The sequence below is a fragment of the Sinohyriopsis cumingii genome, chromosome 13, assembly GCF_028554795.1.
Source record: "Sinohyriopsis cumingii isolate HCF-2022 chromosome 13, ASM2855479v2, whole genome shotgun sequence".
In the NCBI taxonomy this organism is placed as follows: Eukaryota; Metazoa; Mollusca; class Bivalvia; order Unionida; family Unionidae; genus Sinohyriopsis; species Sinohyriopsis cumingii.
The window spans coordinates 49,035,818-49,053,849 of record NC_142973.1 but is presented as its reverse complement, the minus strand read 5'-3'; the positions used below and the strand labels follow the sequence as shown (position 1 = coordinate 49,053,849).

Here is an 18,032-nt window from a genome sequence, read left to right as displayed (position 1 = left end):
TCCTAGACTTGAACCCACGCAGACAGAGGTGAGATGGCAGTGATCCGTAATGGAGAACGCTTTAGACCACTCGGCCACTCAGGGCTTACTTTGTAATATAAATAGGTTTTTATTTAATATCCTATCAGTAAGTTCAAGCAGTGAGTTTATTGCATCTCTACAGTTGTGTTTATTAACGACCCAGGCTTCAGTTTGCTTGCCATCCGTAATCATAATTGTGTCATGTGTTATGTAATATAAGCGATATACACTGCAGTTTGGATACATACGCGACATAGAGTTCTTGGATATATTTTTTTTGTTAATAAATTTGCTCATGATGAACAAGGTGTAATATAAGATACAAATATAAGGTTAGTTTCTTTGATTTTATTATGAAATGAGCATTTTGTTTATCTATGTTATTGTAACATGCAGTGGCCGGGGTGGGGTGGGGTGTAGGTGGCTCTCATTCAACACAAATTTATTTTGTTTCCTAAGTCTTGGGACACATGACCTAGGTGCAGAGAAGTTTCACTTTAAGTTCTGGGAGAGGAAAAATATTATTTTTGGCACAAAGGTGGGGGGGGGTCACCCTTCAGGTCTGTTGACTTATCATAGCTAGAGATCTGAGAGGTGTGGAAGCTTGCACATGTAAAGTCTTATTTTTTTTCTCGAATGTTTGGTATGTCTATTGAATTTTGAACATATCTAATGTCATCATGTAAGTATTATTGGCGAAAGTGAATTTTCTAAAAGGTTTGCTGTCTCTATGCAAAGTGTACAGATGTAAGTGTGGTCAACTCCAAAGACAACTTTTTATAATCTGTACAAACACAGTATGCATATGCATAATTATGTCTGCTTATTGAAATAATTTTTTTTTTTATTTCAGTGCATCAAAGTTGCATTTACCAGTAAGTACTTGACTAACACTTTTGTATCCTTGAAATTATGGTATAAAATTATGACTTCTTTTCTTCCTGTCTTTCTTTCTTTCAAAAGTTTTTTGTGGTAATTTTTCATGAACTTTCAAATAATATTGAATCCATGACAATTTAAATATTACTCTAAAATAATTGAATGCCTTGTTCCTTGTAACCATGGTAACAATGGGTTTTGAGTTTATATTACAATTTATTTCTTCTTTAAATGTGTTACCCATCATAATACCATACGAGAACTACTACTACCTTGTAAATCCAGCCCTAAAATGATACAGACTTTTAGCAAAAAGAGCTGAAAGTTATCTGGTGACTAGAGGGCAGTCAGGCAATGTGATCTCCCCTTGGTACAGAGAAGTGAACTATATTCATTCTGTATTTCCAACCATTCTTTCTTCCTTTGATGACAGAGTTCTGCCTTTACAATTAAATCACTTTGCTGTCACTTGATAGTATTTACGTATATGCAGCTAGCCTATGTGATTTTGCAATAATGCTGGTTATAGTTTCAGTTTATATGTGCATTCAAGTCTGTAGTGGGCTATAGAAAACTCTTACGTGTATAATTTCCGCTATGACCGGATACATACAGGTAAGTTTTCTATATTAATACAGTTATTGTCTGGGTGCCAAGCTTCACTGAATTTTCCTGTACAGGCTCTCATTAATAATTGATAATCATATACGTGACACTTTATTAATTTTACCTGTATAGAACATCATTGGGCCAATTCCTCCAGGTATATTGTCTCATAATGGATATTGGGGTACCTAATTTTTAGCATGCTTCAGTTCCTTTTTTAAGTGTAGATTTTTGTGTGTAATATCAAAAAGTTTTTTATAATAATGTAAAAGCTTCCTCTTTGTTCAGATAAGTACAGGTCAGTTTTCTATACATGGTTTACTGAGTAACATCCAGCTCATGCAGTGTAAAAATAGGTGATGCTTTAATAATTTTTCTGTATAGGAATCTAAACATTTGACCATACTACTGGTAAGATGTTACCAGCACTGAATTTTTTCTTTGCAGTGTGTACAGGTAAGTACCAGTGATTCTACCTGGAGGGGCAGTCAAATTCACATGCCTACAGGTTATTTGTGAATCGAATCGTTTATTTAGCATCCACTTCTAATTATCAATACTGAGGATAATTTTCTCTCTGTTCAGGTCACATGCACCCCTGTACAGGTGTCATAGTGGGTAACCCTACACATTTTCTTACAAGTTTAAAGCAGGTGCACTACACTAGATGTATACAGGGTCTGCTCTGTTTTTTCTTGCAGATTTAAAATATGTGAGACCTGTCTGACAACCACTTAACAAGTGTACTTTTCTCTAGTTGCCATTCCTGCAACAGATGTCAGACTTGCCTGTTATTGAAAGAAGTCAGTCAAAGCTTGAGGTATGAAAACATTGGTTGCACACAAGGGTTCACACCATATCATTCCTGGGGAGCAAGCTGGAGAGCAGCAACAAGCATCAGTTACAGTCTCACATATCAGAATTATGGACTGGATACATAGATCAATATCCTGTACCCCATCCCAACCTCAAGAACTGGACTACATCAAGCCACCCAAGATGGCCATGTTCCTTCATGACCAGAATTGGCAATATTACTGATCACAATAGACCACAACCACAATGGTTCATACAGCATCAGACACCAGAAAACAGTTCCATGACTCGCATGGTGCTGCCATGCTCTTCCTGAGTATGATGCTTAGTTTAGTACCGTTATACCAATGAAACCACTTCATGAAACCAGTTAAACGTGGATTAGTCTAACTCACACAGTGCTGCCAGGCACTTTCTGTGGATGATACCCAGTGTATACAGGCACTCTCATGGCTCAGTCAAACCACATAGTGCTGATAGGCACTTTCTGTGGAGGATGTACAGTTATATAGACACACTCATGGATCAATCTTACCCACAATAGTACCTCAAAACACTTCTGGCATATGATGTCCTTCATGGTGCTTCTATTGTCAAGGGATGCCTATTCAAGTCTCTGCTACCCAGAGTCATAAGTGCTGCAAATGTAGTCGGCCACCATTATGGACATTCTTCTCCAACAGCTTCACAGGTTGCACAGGAGACATCGATTTCACTTCCTCAGTCTATAGGTGATGAAAGGGGCTTTCAGGTTCCCTCATCATTATTAGATCTTACTTGGTTGAGTTCTGTCCTTGTTTTTTTGTATATCACCTGCTGGGTTTGCAGTTCTGACATCAGATGAGAATTATCTACAGAAGATTCTACTTTCAATTGCTTTCCCAGTCTGAACAGTTATTGACATTTTGGGACTGGCACCATCATCAATTACAGTTCCAAGCATCTATGGGTGTATTATAATCACAGATGCCTCCAGTGTTCCATTTGAATACTCATGATGTAATTTGCAACATCGTGACTGTGAGATTAACCTTTTATCCAATATTTTGACGAGCCTCAATATGTGGACCACAGCTTATATCTTTCCACCACAAATTGCAATGGAATATAGGGTGCATATTTGTATGAGGGTCAGAGGCAGGTCCATCATTTCCACCAGTGTTTACATGAGACCATCCCTATCTCAATGACATACATAACAGGCCCCACATCCTACCCTTGTCACAGATTTGTGGCTTATTGGCAAATATTTACCATCATGACATGGGGAGCCAGCAGTAGTTCCTGGGTGCTTGGTATTGTGTTCAGTGGACATACTAAGCCTTTGGCTACAGCTTTTCAGCTACAATGCAGCACTTGGCAGATGTTCCACAACCTAAGCGCATTCAGTCATTCCTGTTAGGCTCTTGGGTTAGCAGTGGAATACAACAAGTCCTAATGCAGTCAATTGTGAAGGCTGCATAGTCAGTGTGGACTTGCAAGAGATGTGATTTCATGCCCCACTCAATCAGCTTTCAAAAGTTCTGTGATTCGTCTACACCAGGCTACAGATTGGTTATATGTTGGAGCAAGACATAATTTTACATGTTACTCTCATTTTATTCTCAATCTCTTGTCAGCAAGAACATCTTAGACCTTGTACCCTTTCAAGATTCGGTTGACTAGTTCTGGACTCTATATTCAAGTAAGAAGAATGCATTCCTTAGGAAAGAGATTTGAATTCATGTGATGGTAAGTTCTGTGTCTTTTTGGAGCAGTCCATCAACTTGATTATTCATTTGCTGGCCATGTTTTGCTCATTACAGCAGCAGACATCTTAGTTCTTGGTTGCTTTTTGGGCTTTTATAACAGTGGTTACCTTATCCAGGTGGAGACTGAACCTTGACAATTGGACCAACTCTCTCAATCGACAACAATTTGAGGTTGTATCACTTTGGACTTGCAATGGCAATATCTCTGTAAACACATCCTCTGGCAATCACAGTTGCTATGGATGTGAACACAGAAGGTTGGGGGATCAAGGCTCCTACCTTTTCGGTCTAACATAGGAGCGTAGCCCTCTCAGGATCATTATTTATATGTCAACATCATCAAAATGGATGCCATTTTTTAAGCCTGTTATTATTGAGCCTACATGGGAATAGAGTTCTTATTCTGTCTGATGACTTCACTGTGGTGATTGATCTCAAACAGCAAATAAGAACAAGTACCCGGACCTTTGTATTCTTGTTTCATATTTTCTAAATGGTGTCCTCATTGACAATCCAGATTTCAGTTTAACATATCCTAGTGACCTTCATGAGTCATGTCTGCCATGAGAAATTATCAGCATTGGTTACTATAGTACTGCAACCAGTTTGGTTGGTGGAGGTGAAAAGGTACTTAGAAATAAAAAATGTCATTTTGTACCTGAAATTATGAACTGAATAACAAACAGGTTTTTTTCTAAGAATTGTTAATATTTCTTGTTCAGATTGTTATATACAATGACTAATTTAAATCATTTTTGTTGAATTGGTAGATGATAAAAATTAAAAGAAAGACCAATGAACTTTGTCTCATATATGTCAAAAAAAGGAAGTCAATCTTAATATGTTTTGTAAAGATTTTGATTTTCTAAACATTATAAAAGTATGTAGGATATGAGGAGAGATTTACCATCATTGTAGCAGTGTATAGTCTGCATACTTATTTATCCACTATGAAGGAGAAGAAAGGTATGGCATTAAAGGCATTTGAGGAAATATGACAGTAATCAGTGCAAATACACACACTCTTTGCAAGGTTTTTTTTGTTTCTATCATTTGTTTGCTATTATGGTCTTTTCACAATGACCAGGGTTCAGAATGTTTGAGTTGACTGGGGTATGATGTTATTAGGATATACTAGGAATTTTACACAGCTCTGCATCAAATATGGAATTTTATGGCTGTGGAAAACAATGATGCTGTTGATGCTATTAGCTTGTTGTTGTTGTTGTTGAAGGTTTTAACGCCATTTTTCAGCACAAGATAGGCTATACGTGGCAGCTAGTATAACTAGTGGAGGAAGAACACTGGAAAACCATGGGAAGAACCACCGACCCACGAGAAGCTACTGGCAGGCTTTCTCACATACCCACTTTAGCTGAGCTTGAGTCTCAAACCCAATCAGACATAGGTGAGATGGCAGTGATCCAGAATGGTGAGCACTTTAGACCATTCTGCCACTCTGGGCTATTAGCTTGAAAAAAAGGTATGGCATTGACATAAAATGGAATCATTTGACTAACTTGGTAAACTTTCATGAATATTGAACAAAGAGAGGAAATCTTCCAGGGCTAGCTTTTTTGGAAAGCCTCTTGAAAATTGAATACTGATTTCACTTGGAATCTGTAACTTAGGTAAATGCAATTTTATCTCATTCCAAATGCGTGAAAACAAAAAGAGAGGATGAATAAAAGCCATAAGAACAAAACTTCCACCATTCAGCAGTATCATTTATAAAAGTTTTGACCCCCGACTGATTATCCTCCTGTCTTGGGTTTCCACGGCTTTGTTAGATTGAATATGGCATGCTGCTTAATGTTGATAAGACTTGGAATAAGTTTAGATTTTCCACATTATCACTTATAAGGGCAACGTCCCCTGATTGTCAATCCTCCTAACTTTGTAGATTTCTGTTGCATAGTGTTATGTAGGAATATTGAATTTCAGCTAAGGTTACCATGCACCTCTTTACTGATGACGCCTTGAATAAGTAGCATATCCAGCATTCCATGTCATCATCATTTATATCCCCTGAATATCTTTTCCATGCTTTGATTTTCCATAAGAATTTTTTCTGTTTTAAGGTTCTGCAAAGCAGATTGTGGTGTGCAGGTCCTACTGTGATGCACCCGTTGATACCAGCACTAGTTCTCTCCATAATTATTTTATGTACATTAGAGTTGCATTAAGAAATGTTGACTATACACAAGCTGATGTTTTTTGTTGTTGTCATAATCTCTCTCTCTCTCCCTCTCTCTCTCTCTCTCTCTCTATATATATATATATATATATATATATATATATATATATATATACATACATATATATATATATATATATATATATATATATATATATATATATATATATATATATATGTTTTGTATGCTTACCTACCTATCTATCTAACAATTAATCAAGCAACTTGATTTCTTTCCACAGCTGCAGAAGTTGTTGTTTTCTGCCACACTGTCCCAGAATCCAGAGAAACTCCAGCAGTTGAACCTATTCCAACCAAAACTGTTTACATCTGTTGTCAGTTCAGCCAAGGACAAGTTGAACACAACTAAAAATGAAGTTCCACAGGAAAACAAAGTTATTGGTATGTGTAGCTGTTAAAGGGATATTTAATAGTTTGTTCAGCTCATGATTGGAAATGATATCTGCATATGTTTCATCCAGGAATGACTTCTGTGCCATTCATATTGATATACATTGTGGTCTGTTTGCTTGCAATATTCTTTGATGCTGCATTGACCTGATGATGAGTCGACTTTTTTGCAAAGGAGTGATCCATTTTCATATTCTGCTTTCTTTAGTCATAATGTAGTTTCTTGCAAATAAGGGCTTTTTGTTTGAATTTAAATTAAGATTTTATTATTCAACAGACAGTTGTTGTTGTTGTTGTTGTTGTAGGGTTTAATGCCGTTTTTCAGCACACGATAGGCTATACATGGCGGCCAGTATTAATGGTGGAGGAAGAACCCGGGAAAACCCTGGAAAGAACCACCGACCCATGAGAAGCTACTGGCAAGCTTTCTCACATACCCACATTGGCTGAATCCGAGACTCGAACCCACGCAGACAGAGGTGAGATGGCAGTGATCCGTAACGGACAGCGCTTTAGACCACTTGGCCACTTGGGGCCCCTTCAACAGACAGATCATATCATAAATAAACATTAAGTAGAAATTTAATATAAATTGAAGAAAACTTCATGTTGTTGATGAAATATGTTTACCTGTGGCATGTGACAGCTCCCATAACTGCTCAGTCCTGCATCAAAAATGGACTCATCCACAACTCCTGAACCTATATGGTCCATTACATGTAAGCAGACCACTCTTTCTCTTCATGTTTCAAATGAGCAGAGTTGCTCTGTATGTTGATAACGTTGGTGTTTAAGTCATTTGTGCTCTAAATGAATTCAGTAATTTAGCAACATTTCAAGATATGCTAAAATTCACTCAGCTACAAACAGATACCATTCATGATGTTGACCTGAATGAACTGTAATAAATATTTTGTGTTCTGAATTGTGATGTTGACAGTTTGTTTATGGGTTTTAATGGACAAATGAAAGGACTTGAATTCTATGTGCAGAGTAGACAGGTGTCCAGGTGGATATATAAAAGAGGGTTAACTGAGCTGTCTCTTTTTCAGGGTGGGTCAGTTTGTAAGGCACCTGTCTTTAACATCTTGAATCTCAGTTAAAGAGATTGTGTGATAGAGTGTGTAGTTTTTTGTCAGTTATATAATCTAATCATTGTTCGTTAGGAGTAAATCCACTACCTCACAAATCTATCCCACTCAAGCTTGGAAATAGGTTCACTTAAGTCATCTGTTTGTTGAGATTGGAGTCAGATGAGAATGGTCCCCACTTTGGTATAGGAATTGGTGGCAAATCCCATCAATCATCAGTTACTTCTTCCATTCGTGACTGGTCAGCATGCTGTTATTGCAGCCTCACAAGTGCCAATTCACTTTGTGCCTTTTAATTAGTTGAGTGTTTCCTAGAAATGTTCTCACTTCGGGTATTTATATCTTTTTTCCTGTCTAGACTTTCACTCAGACCGTCAGAATAGACAAATATTTTGCACTTAAGTTATCTGATTTCATTGTACAATATACTTATGGCGCTATCTTTATTGCCTTTCCTATGGTAAATAGTACTTACAATTAATTTCAGTACTCAACATTTTTGTAAGTTAAATCAAGTATATGATTTTTTATTCCTAGTATTACGATCTTTTCTGTAATTTCTAAGGTATTTATTTTTATTCATTCCATCCTCTTCACTGTGTTTACTGTGATTCATGACTGTACGTGCTACTGCATGTTGGACAAATAGATTTGTGTAACACCAGGGACAAGTTTATATTTGGCACAGGCAAGTTCAAGTTTGCAAGGTGCAAAGAGTTGAGAGAGAATTCATGTTCAGTCCATGATGCTCTTCATTTTGCAAGTTTTGTTACTCAGTGAATTTGCCATGATACATATATCAGCTCCTTTTCTTGGTGTTTGTTTATCATATAATTCTGTTACATAAATGCCCCCATTTTTATTTGTCTATCAATTCATGATGTACTGTCAAAGTTTGTACCCACCATCTTGAATTAATTTCTCTGACACTTTTCACAATTTCTTGCACAGATGTCTTTATGTCAATGCTTACAGTTTGGAGCAAGTTTTGACAAATATGGAGTAAATGGTTTTATTTTAATTTATCAGTTGCATTTTAGTTATAATATTTGTAAGAATATTGGATTCATATATGGTTTTCCAACTTTCAGGCAGTGGGTGAGCCTGCTTACTTTCTGGAGCAATGAAATGTATCATGCTTACTGACTGTCATGAGTCTGCTTGTCAAAAGATTGTTTTATGTTGCCAATTTCAGGGTGACTTGGTGATCTATCAATCTATCTATCTATCTATCTGTCTGTGTGTCTGTCTGTCTGTCTGTTTCTCCTTGCTTTTCTTGCAATCTCCAGATATCAATTCATACCCTTTTTTCTCATCTATATGTCTATCTACATGTATTTTGAAAAATATCTTGCTTGATAACATTAATTATTAATAAGTTTTTAATTACCACCTCCCCCAATATTAAGAAAAACAATCAAAGCTGTTCACTTGTGAAGTAAATTTAGCACCATTTTAAGAAAGGATTCCATATCTTAATTTGATTAATTTTGTAACATTTTTGTAAAATTTAGGTGATGTTATGTTGTCGAGTTTTTAGGTAAGCTCGTATCTCCAAAATGGAAAAGTTCAGTTTTCCAGTTAGCATGCCTAGTTTTGTCAAATTTGCTTAGTGCTTCATTTTATTGTTTTTGCTGATCACATATATGTACAATAATGGTTAGGATAATGTATATAGGATGCAAGTGTTTTTCGAGCTAGCTGTAGATAATCACCTATATTAATAGTTTGAACCATACATGTTTGCTCAGCTACACCTAGGAAAGATTAGCAGACATCACTGCTAAGCATTTGACCCATGAAAGAGTGAAGAAATGCACATGCAGGGTTGCTGATGTCACTGACAATGCCCCAATTTACAATTTTTTTTTTACCTCTGCAGAAGGAAAGGATACATCACTCATTCAAAAGAAAATACAGCAATTTCTGTTATGGGCATTTAGCCCCATCATTGCCCATGCTGTCACAATCAGAATGTATCATCATGGCACAACATAATGGGCCCGTGGTAGCAAAACATCGTGGCACAACTAGAGCAGTTATATAATGATTATATCATACAGGCAGACTCTGGTAATGCCTACGATGATTTTTTTTTATAGGATAGACAGCACTGTACTTTAGCACCAGCCACAAGCCAGTCACGTACCACTTACACTTCAACTCCAGCACAGCATCAGCCTGTGTCTTTGATTACAGGGTCATGGTATGTTGATCTATATTTTCCTGGCATACGATGTCCACAGTGCCACAGAATATTATATCATAGTGCATAATACTGGACCACTACCAATATAGTATGGTGGCCCACCTCTACCAGTCCTGTACTTGCCATAATTTTATTCTGGTACAAGTACTGGCTATGTTGATCTTTCCTGGGATGGTTAACAATGAACTTTGGCCCCCAGACCACAACTCCAGTCTTGGGCATTTAGGTGGCACACAGTGAACACCTGGAGATCACAGTGTCCTTGCATGAACAGTCTTCTAGCTACATTGGCTGTCCCACACACCCCACTTCGTTGGCTTAGTCCCTCTGCCTTTGCAAGTATCCCATGACTTTTTTAGGTTTCCTTGCTACCCAACTCTTCTGAGTTTGAAGGCATGCATTTAAAAAGCACCAACATCCTTCATGTTTTGTGTTGTCCAGGGAAAAATTCAGCCCTCCATGCATTGATTGAAGCAGTCTTCTGGCTTTAACCACCAACTGTTTCTCATTTTGCTGTTACAGAATTCCTGCATCTGTCACTGTCATAAAAAAGATCAACCTTAATTTAAAAGATAATCATGGTTTGATCTATAATTACTTTGCCTCTTTGTTACCTCGAATTAAAAAAAAATTATTATAATATCTCAAATGTTTTATAAGCATATTCATAGTGTTAATTAGTGTGACATATTCTAACAACTTATATTAAGGACTCTTGTTAGAAAAGATGTCTGTACAGCTTAATTTTAATGCCTAGGTAAGTAGATGGATGGATAGCCACTGACTCTGACAGGTACCAGCTCTGTGGATTGAAGTGGGGCCACAGAGGTGCCATGCAACTGTGTTACCTCTAGGCTATCCATGTTGTTGTAGCCATTCTCAGGTTCATTAAAAAAAGACAATAAATGTTTCCTAGTTTATCTGAGAATGGTTTGAACATTGAAATGTAAATTATCCAGACTTCTTGGGAGGTACAGATTTTGTATGGAGGAGAGATCAGTCAGATAAATGATGAAGAAGAAATTGTAGGCAGGATATTCCATATATCAGTAAGAATGAAAATTGTAGACAGTTTTATTCTATTTGTTACTTTCCAGGGGATGAAGATATCATAGGCCAGGGAGAATTTGTTGGAAAGTACACAACACCAGCAGGACTCACAGTGAGTAATATCTGTTAATAAACTTCTCTCTTTATTATATATTTCATAGTGAGATGTGGAACTATATCAGTGGGAGAAAAATGATATTGCCAAAGTGGCATTACCGCTTTTATCACCACAGAGCAGCTTTATCACTTTTGGAACTTTTTCTTTTCCCATTAAGGAAATATATCTGCCATTCTGTACATTTTTCAAACCTGTATTTCCATATTAAGACCTATTTCATTTTTCTTCTTCAGCTCCTTCTCACCTTCTCCCTTCTGCTCCTTCCACTTCTGGATGAACCGATCCTAAAATGAACCTCCATAGTATACATATATGCATATCATAAGGTGCCATCAAGTAATGCCTAAAATGAACTCCAGACAGCAGAACTTTGACTTCAAGTATTGCCTTGTTAACACTAGTTATGAACCATGGAAATTGTCAGCAACTGGACTTACTTGGCCTTTTGTTAAGTGTCACACATACACTATTGTATACATATTATATTCTATGACAAATGGTACACATTTTTAAGGAAAATGAAATTGTGACTAAATATACTAATAAAATTGTTAAAGTTTTAACTTGCTTCATTGAAAACATTAGATAATTTAGGCATTGATTAATACTAATTGCAAACCTAAATAGAGTGACAATCAAAAATCAGATGCAATGTCTGCTGCTGAACTAGCCTACAAGTTTGCCAAGGCCACACAAAATTTCCAATTTGAGTGTTGAAATAAACAAAATAAAGAAGAAACATTCTTACAAGGAAGCTCACAGTCATGAAAATCTATTGTTTATAGATATTACTCTTTGAAGTCTGTCAGATACAACCACACTTTGATATTTCAACATTTCTCCACCCTCATAGTATAAATCCATACTTGAAATTGGTTGACAAAAATTAAAGTCATTTGTTTGACTAAATACAAAATTTGAAGCATATGTAAAAGTTAAATTTGTAAAATGTCACTGTCCGAACATTATTATAAAATTTAGGAACTTCATTTTATCAGTGTAGTAATGCAGCTGTTAATCACATTGGCGCAGAATGGAGAATATCCATGTAATCTGACACTTTTAGACTTTAAAAAGATATATAATAAAAAGAAAATATACATTTTTTGAGTAAATATTATTTTCTCATCTGCAGTAAATGTTAAATGAAGGATGATTGCTAAGACTCTTAGATGATGATCATCATGTTAAAGCTGGCATCTATATGTATTGTCTGCATGGTGCTTCCCATAGGTCAACTTTTAATTTTCACTGTAAAATTTATCACAAAATTTCAGTGACATTTTGGTGGCAACTCCAGTTAACTGCCAGCTTCTACTTATGCCTGGTCAGCATGATTTTGCAAGAGGTCTCGCAAATACTTGCTGCCTTTTTGTCAGTTTGAGCAATCCTTTGGATTTTTCTCACCTCCAGGAAGTATGCTCCATTTTTTTTCTGTCTGACTCATTTGTTTTCTTTGTATTTCATTTGCCTCTGTTGTGTGATGTGTGATAAGCTAACCGGCACCATATTAATTGCCTTCCCAGTGGTCAATAGTACTAACAGTTCATCTAAGTAGTTAACATTTTTGTAAACTGTATCAGGTACATTATTATTTATTCCCTGTTGTAAGATCCTTTCTGTTATTTTCTTTGGCATTTATCTTTATTCATAGCATCCACTTAATGGAAAGTTCAGGATGACACCAGTTTTACCTATATATGTATCATGGTTTTGCTTTCTTTAATTACAGGTAAGAACAATAATAGGCAAGATTAAATATGGGATATGCCAGTTAGGTTGCCTGAGGATAATAATAATAATAATAATAATAATAATGAGGACTTTGTATTTTGCCTAATCTTTAGAAGCTCTAAGCACTTTACAACATTAGACAACACCTATAAGATAAAAAACATATAATGATATGATTACAGAAACAAACACCATGAAATTAGAAAACATTAAAAAACATGCTGAGAATATTTAAGGTAGGAAACATTATTAGGTCTTTAAGTTTGTTCTTGCAGTCGAAATAAGTGAGTTTTGAGAGCACTCTTGAATGGGGTCACTGTCTTTTTGTCTAAGTTCAGTGGGCAATTCATTCCACATTGCTGGGCCCTGCTATGCAAAAGAATGCTGTCCATATGACTTTGTTTTCATAGTGGGAATAATGAGTATATGATTGTCAGAAGAGGAGCGTAAGTATCTTGCTGGTGTGTACACATGAGTGAGGTCGGATAGGTATGTTGGACTAGAGTCCGACAGTGAAACGTAGCACAGACAACAAATTTTGTGTTTGATTCTGGATTGAATGGATAGCCAGTGTAGGGTACAGAGCAGCCACCCTGTATTAATTATATGGTGTGAAGTTCAAACCATAAATTTGCTTTTACTGATCCAAAAGAAAGATGGGCAACTCTGTTAGCCAAGCATTTAACCTGGGCAAATTAGAGAGTCAAGAAATGTGCACACAAGGATGAAGACAACATCAGTATTGCTGCAAACTCTGTGTCACCATCTACCTTATGACTGAGTCACTTCCAGTAGAAACATTGCCCATTAAGTAAAGGACCTTGCAATCCATGCCATCACAAACTTTCCACACAGTTACAGCATCACCATTGCCCACAGTGTCATAACCAGGGCATACCATCACTGCACAGACATCCAGCCAAATACCATCATGGTACAGCAGTCTATCTGGACGTTCTATTGCCAAAAAGAAACCTAGTACTACCTTGGCCCTCACTACTGATACTGAGTTTAGTGATCTGTCTTTCTGGTATCTCAGTCCTGGACCCAAGAAAGACAGCATCCAGCGCCCAGTCGTGCCAATTCCAGTCCCTTTTCTGTCACAGACATCCAGGATAACCGGCACTAGATTTGATTAATCATTCTTCCACACTATCCAGTACTAGATGCATGGTAGTATTGTGGACCTGCACTGGACAGTTTCACCAGCTGCTCTGTCACAACTAAGTATCAACTACAGTTACTCCCCATTCCAAAGCATCCAGTGCCCACATCAATCCTGAATGCATGGAGATCACAGAATGGACAGACTCTCAGACTTATATGCTGTCTCTCACAACCTGCTTCACCAGTTCAGTCACTGGTATGTTTGCAAGAGGTTTCTCTCTCACCCCACTTCTCAGAGTTTAAAGACACAGGCTCATAATTGGCATCTTGATCTGAATAAGGGAAGACTCAGACTACCATGCATCGATTAAAGAAGCCTTCCAGCTTCTGCCTTCAGATTTTTGTCCTCCTCTTCCTTCTAACCACGAAAGATCAGTCTTCTTTTAAACAGCTTCCACAATCTGGTTATGTCACTGACAATCTGCATTGTTTCAAAATACTCCAAAACCCATTGTCAACACTGTAGTGATGGCTTGCGTAAGTTCTTCCCCAACACCTTCTCACATATTTTGACCTGTCTCAATTGAAGGCCTTGGCCCATTGCCTGAAGTGGACTCTACCAATGTGGGTTCTGTGGGGGCTGAAGAAGACAGTCATTGAAAAACTCTCTGGAGCTTCTCGTTTTTCATACAAGATGTGCTTCCTAGTCACCTTATCTACAGTGAGCTTTCTTTTTGTCCATCTGAACTATCTGTAGTTCTGCCATAATGGCCCCTGGTATCACTGCCAAAAGTTGGTGTCCACACTTGAGAAGTTAGTCTTATGTCTTGAAAATGCTTCTTTGGACCCTTTTTCCCAGGGGCATCTACAGGACCTGTCAGAACCATTTAGCGGTACTTGTTCTTACCATTCAGAGCTCCATCAGTCTTAATTTGTTGGATTATCTGCTATAGACTAACCAGTGACCAGATGAACTTCTTAAGCATATGGGCTCTTGAGGTTCAGACATTCACCACCAGCATAGCATCAAGCACAGCTGTTCTGTAGCAAGTATGATTCAAGCCATATTATAGCAATCATAGATGACTTACTCTGGCTTTTACCTCAGAGATTTTACGCACCAAATTGCACAGTTCGAGAACCAGTCTTCCTTTTTAGGTCATCTGGCAGCTTTGTTGCAATAGAGGTTATTCTGCTTCAGCTGGATTTTTTTTAGCAATCATTTTTCATTAAATTTTGTCCATACATTTACTATGTACTGACCCTTACCCGTATTTCACACAATACTCAAAGCTGCTGCACATACATCAGGAGACTGGGGCCCCAGGTGGCTGAGTGGTCACATGTGCTTGACTTCGCTGATAACTGTCATCTTACTACTATCCATTTGGGTTTGAGTCATGGGCTTAGCCAGTATGCATATGAGAAAGCTTGTCAATAGCTTCCTGTGGGTTGGTGGTTCATGTTTGGATTTTCCTGGGTTTTTACTCCACCAGTTATACTGGCTGCCATGCATAACCTATTGTGTGGTGAAAGAAGGTGTTAAACCCACAACAACATTGTCAGCAGACTGGAGGTAGGGCTAACCCCTGGATAAGGGGATGTAATGCCCTCTGCCCGCTACTTGCCTGTTAATGTATTTTGATTGGAGTAACATATTTGAAGAAGAAAACAATTTTGGGAGTATTAATACTAACCCAGTCATAATGCTGGCACATTCTTCCAAGCCTCCAGTCAGTTACATAACTGGAGGAGCAAGCGCATCCACTGTAGTAGAACTAATCATTTACATAATTTAATACCAGTCGCTCTATCCAAGGAAAGATCACTCTATTCTGACTTCTGTCTTGGCCAGCTGACTACATTTTAACTTTTTTTGTTGCTACAAGACAATGTGAAATTCTCTATTAATTTGGGACGGCTGAATGTATGAGGTAGGGGATGTGCTTCTAATGTAAGTATTATTGAAGGAAGATTTTAAATAAACAATGCTTTCTCAGGCATCTCAACCAAAATGACTATTTCACTTATGTGGCCTAGTGGTTAGAGCATCTGACTCGGATGCAGGAGGTCACTGGTTCGAACCCCGGCCGAGTCATACCAAAGACTTTAAAATAATGGTGCTAACAGCTGCCTCACTTGGTGCTCAGCATTAAGAAGTTAGTGTTAGGACTGGTCGGCATGGTGTCATGATAGTGTGACTGGGTGGGACATCATGCTACATGTCTGCGGCATGATGCCCCAGTGCTAGACATCACTATAAACTGTCACACTGCAAACATAGTAGCGATATGACAGAAAAATTGTTAAAGCTACGTTCAAAATCTAAGGTGGCACTATACAGTTTCGCATTTTGCATAGGGTTAGGATTTTAAAGAAAAAGAATGTCCCCGGCTTTCCTCACTGGTTATACTGGCTATTTAAAAAAGACCTTGTATATCTTAGGTATAATGCAAAGAACCTTTAATTCCCTTTATTTTGGTGTATGATTGATGGGTGTACTATGGGTTATAGAGTATACAGCTTTGCCTTACTTCAAATGTGCACCTCTCAAAAAAGTACTAGCTCTACTTGGTCATTTTCACTTCCTGAACTTCAGAGGTAAATTGTATAAAAAAGAGCCGATAACTTTTTTTACATTTTATATATTTGGTAATTCATTCATTGCACTTTCAGAAGCTGGTATTGTCTAGTCTGGCAAAATTCATTTTCCCTATTTTAATAGCTGCTATGTATAGTGTACTTTAGACTAATTCAGACTGATTTTTTAACACAAGGGAGCAGTCATTTTAGTTCGCAGTGTGCTTAAATCATGTAAAATTTCCAAAAGTACAATATCCAAAAGAAATATCATCCACATTAAATTAATGTAGCATAGAGGTATGCAAACATTCTCTCCACTGTGCATGTTTTAAATGCAAACTACTTCACCTTACATACGTCACTCTCTCAAAAGTACATATTATCTGGTGAGCACCACCATAAAGAAGATATAGGTATTATTTTTGTATGATTTAATTATGTTTATATGGCTGAAACATTTAAGTCGCAAGCATCAAAACAATCCTTTTGAATAATTATCCTGCCTTTTCCCACACAGAACAGTATTTATGAGTGTCAGAGTCTCTAACAAGTCCAGCCTCCCCTCTCATGATAAAAGTGAGCTATTTTAAGAATGCACATTACATTTTGTAAACATAGCAACCAATGTTATGCTGAATGACAGGAACATGAAACTAGCCAGAATTATTTCTGAGATATCAACAATGATTTTTACAATTAGAAAAGGGAGGTAACTCATCAGGTTCATAAAGGTCAAAGGTCAAAGTGTAAAATATTTGCCTATTGTTTAATATGGAAGAAGCAAATTCACTTTCTCTTCATTTATTTTTTATTTCATTGCAAATAAATGAAAAGAAACACTTTCACCATATATTTCTGTCACTTATTGCAACAGTTTTAAATTTAAGTTGACTCTATTCCTATATTCTAAGACTTCTAATTTCCCCATAATTAAGGTCACTACTCACACAAACATTCCTCATGGCAAATTATGTAAGCAAGAGAAAAATGATCATAATTAGCTTATTTTCATGCTTAACATCAATATGAATGTACCATTTTATTCAGAACTTCATACATAATTATATGAAAATAAAAAAAAATAATTGCAAACATTTTTATATTTTCTTTAAGGTGGCGCTATACAGTTTCGCATTTTGCATAGGGTTAGGATTTTAAAGAAAAAGAATGTCCCCAGCTTTCCTCACTGGTTATACTGGCTATTTAAAAACAGACCTTGTATATCTTAGGTATAATGCAAAGAACCTTTAATTCCCTTTATTTTGGTGTATGATTGATGGGTGTACTATGGGTTATAGAGTATACAGCTTGGCCTTACTTCAAATGTGCACCTTTCAAAAAAGTACTAGCTCTACTTGGTCATTTTCACTTCCTGAACTTCAGAGGTAAATTGTATAAAAAGAGCCGATAACTTTTTTTACATTTTATATATTTGGTAATTCATTCATTGCACTTTCAG

At 37.0% G+C, this 18,032-nt stretch overlaps 1 protein-coding gene across 1 annotated transcript in view; it reads left to right on the top strand.

Annotated features, from left to right (window-relative positions):
* The window catches only part of LOC149785515 (ATP-dependent RNA helicase DDX51-like), an 87,989-nt gene that overhangs the window by 41,071 nt on the left and 28,886 nt on the right, over window positions 1–18,032 (top strand). Inside the window, exons 9-11 of the mRNA XM_089979314.1 lie at window positions 875–896; window positions 6,513–6,672; window positions 11,079–11,143. Coding sequence (XP_089835440.1) covers window positions 875–896; window positions 6,513–6,672; window positions 11,079–11,143 — 247 coding nt within the window. The remainder of the gene's footprint in view (window positions 1–874; window positions 897–6,512; window positions 6,673–11,078; window positions 11,144–18,032) is intronic.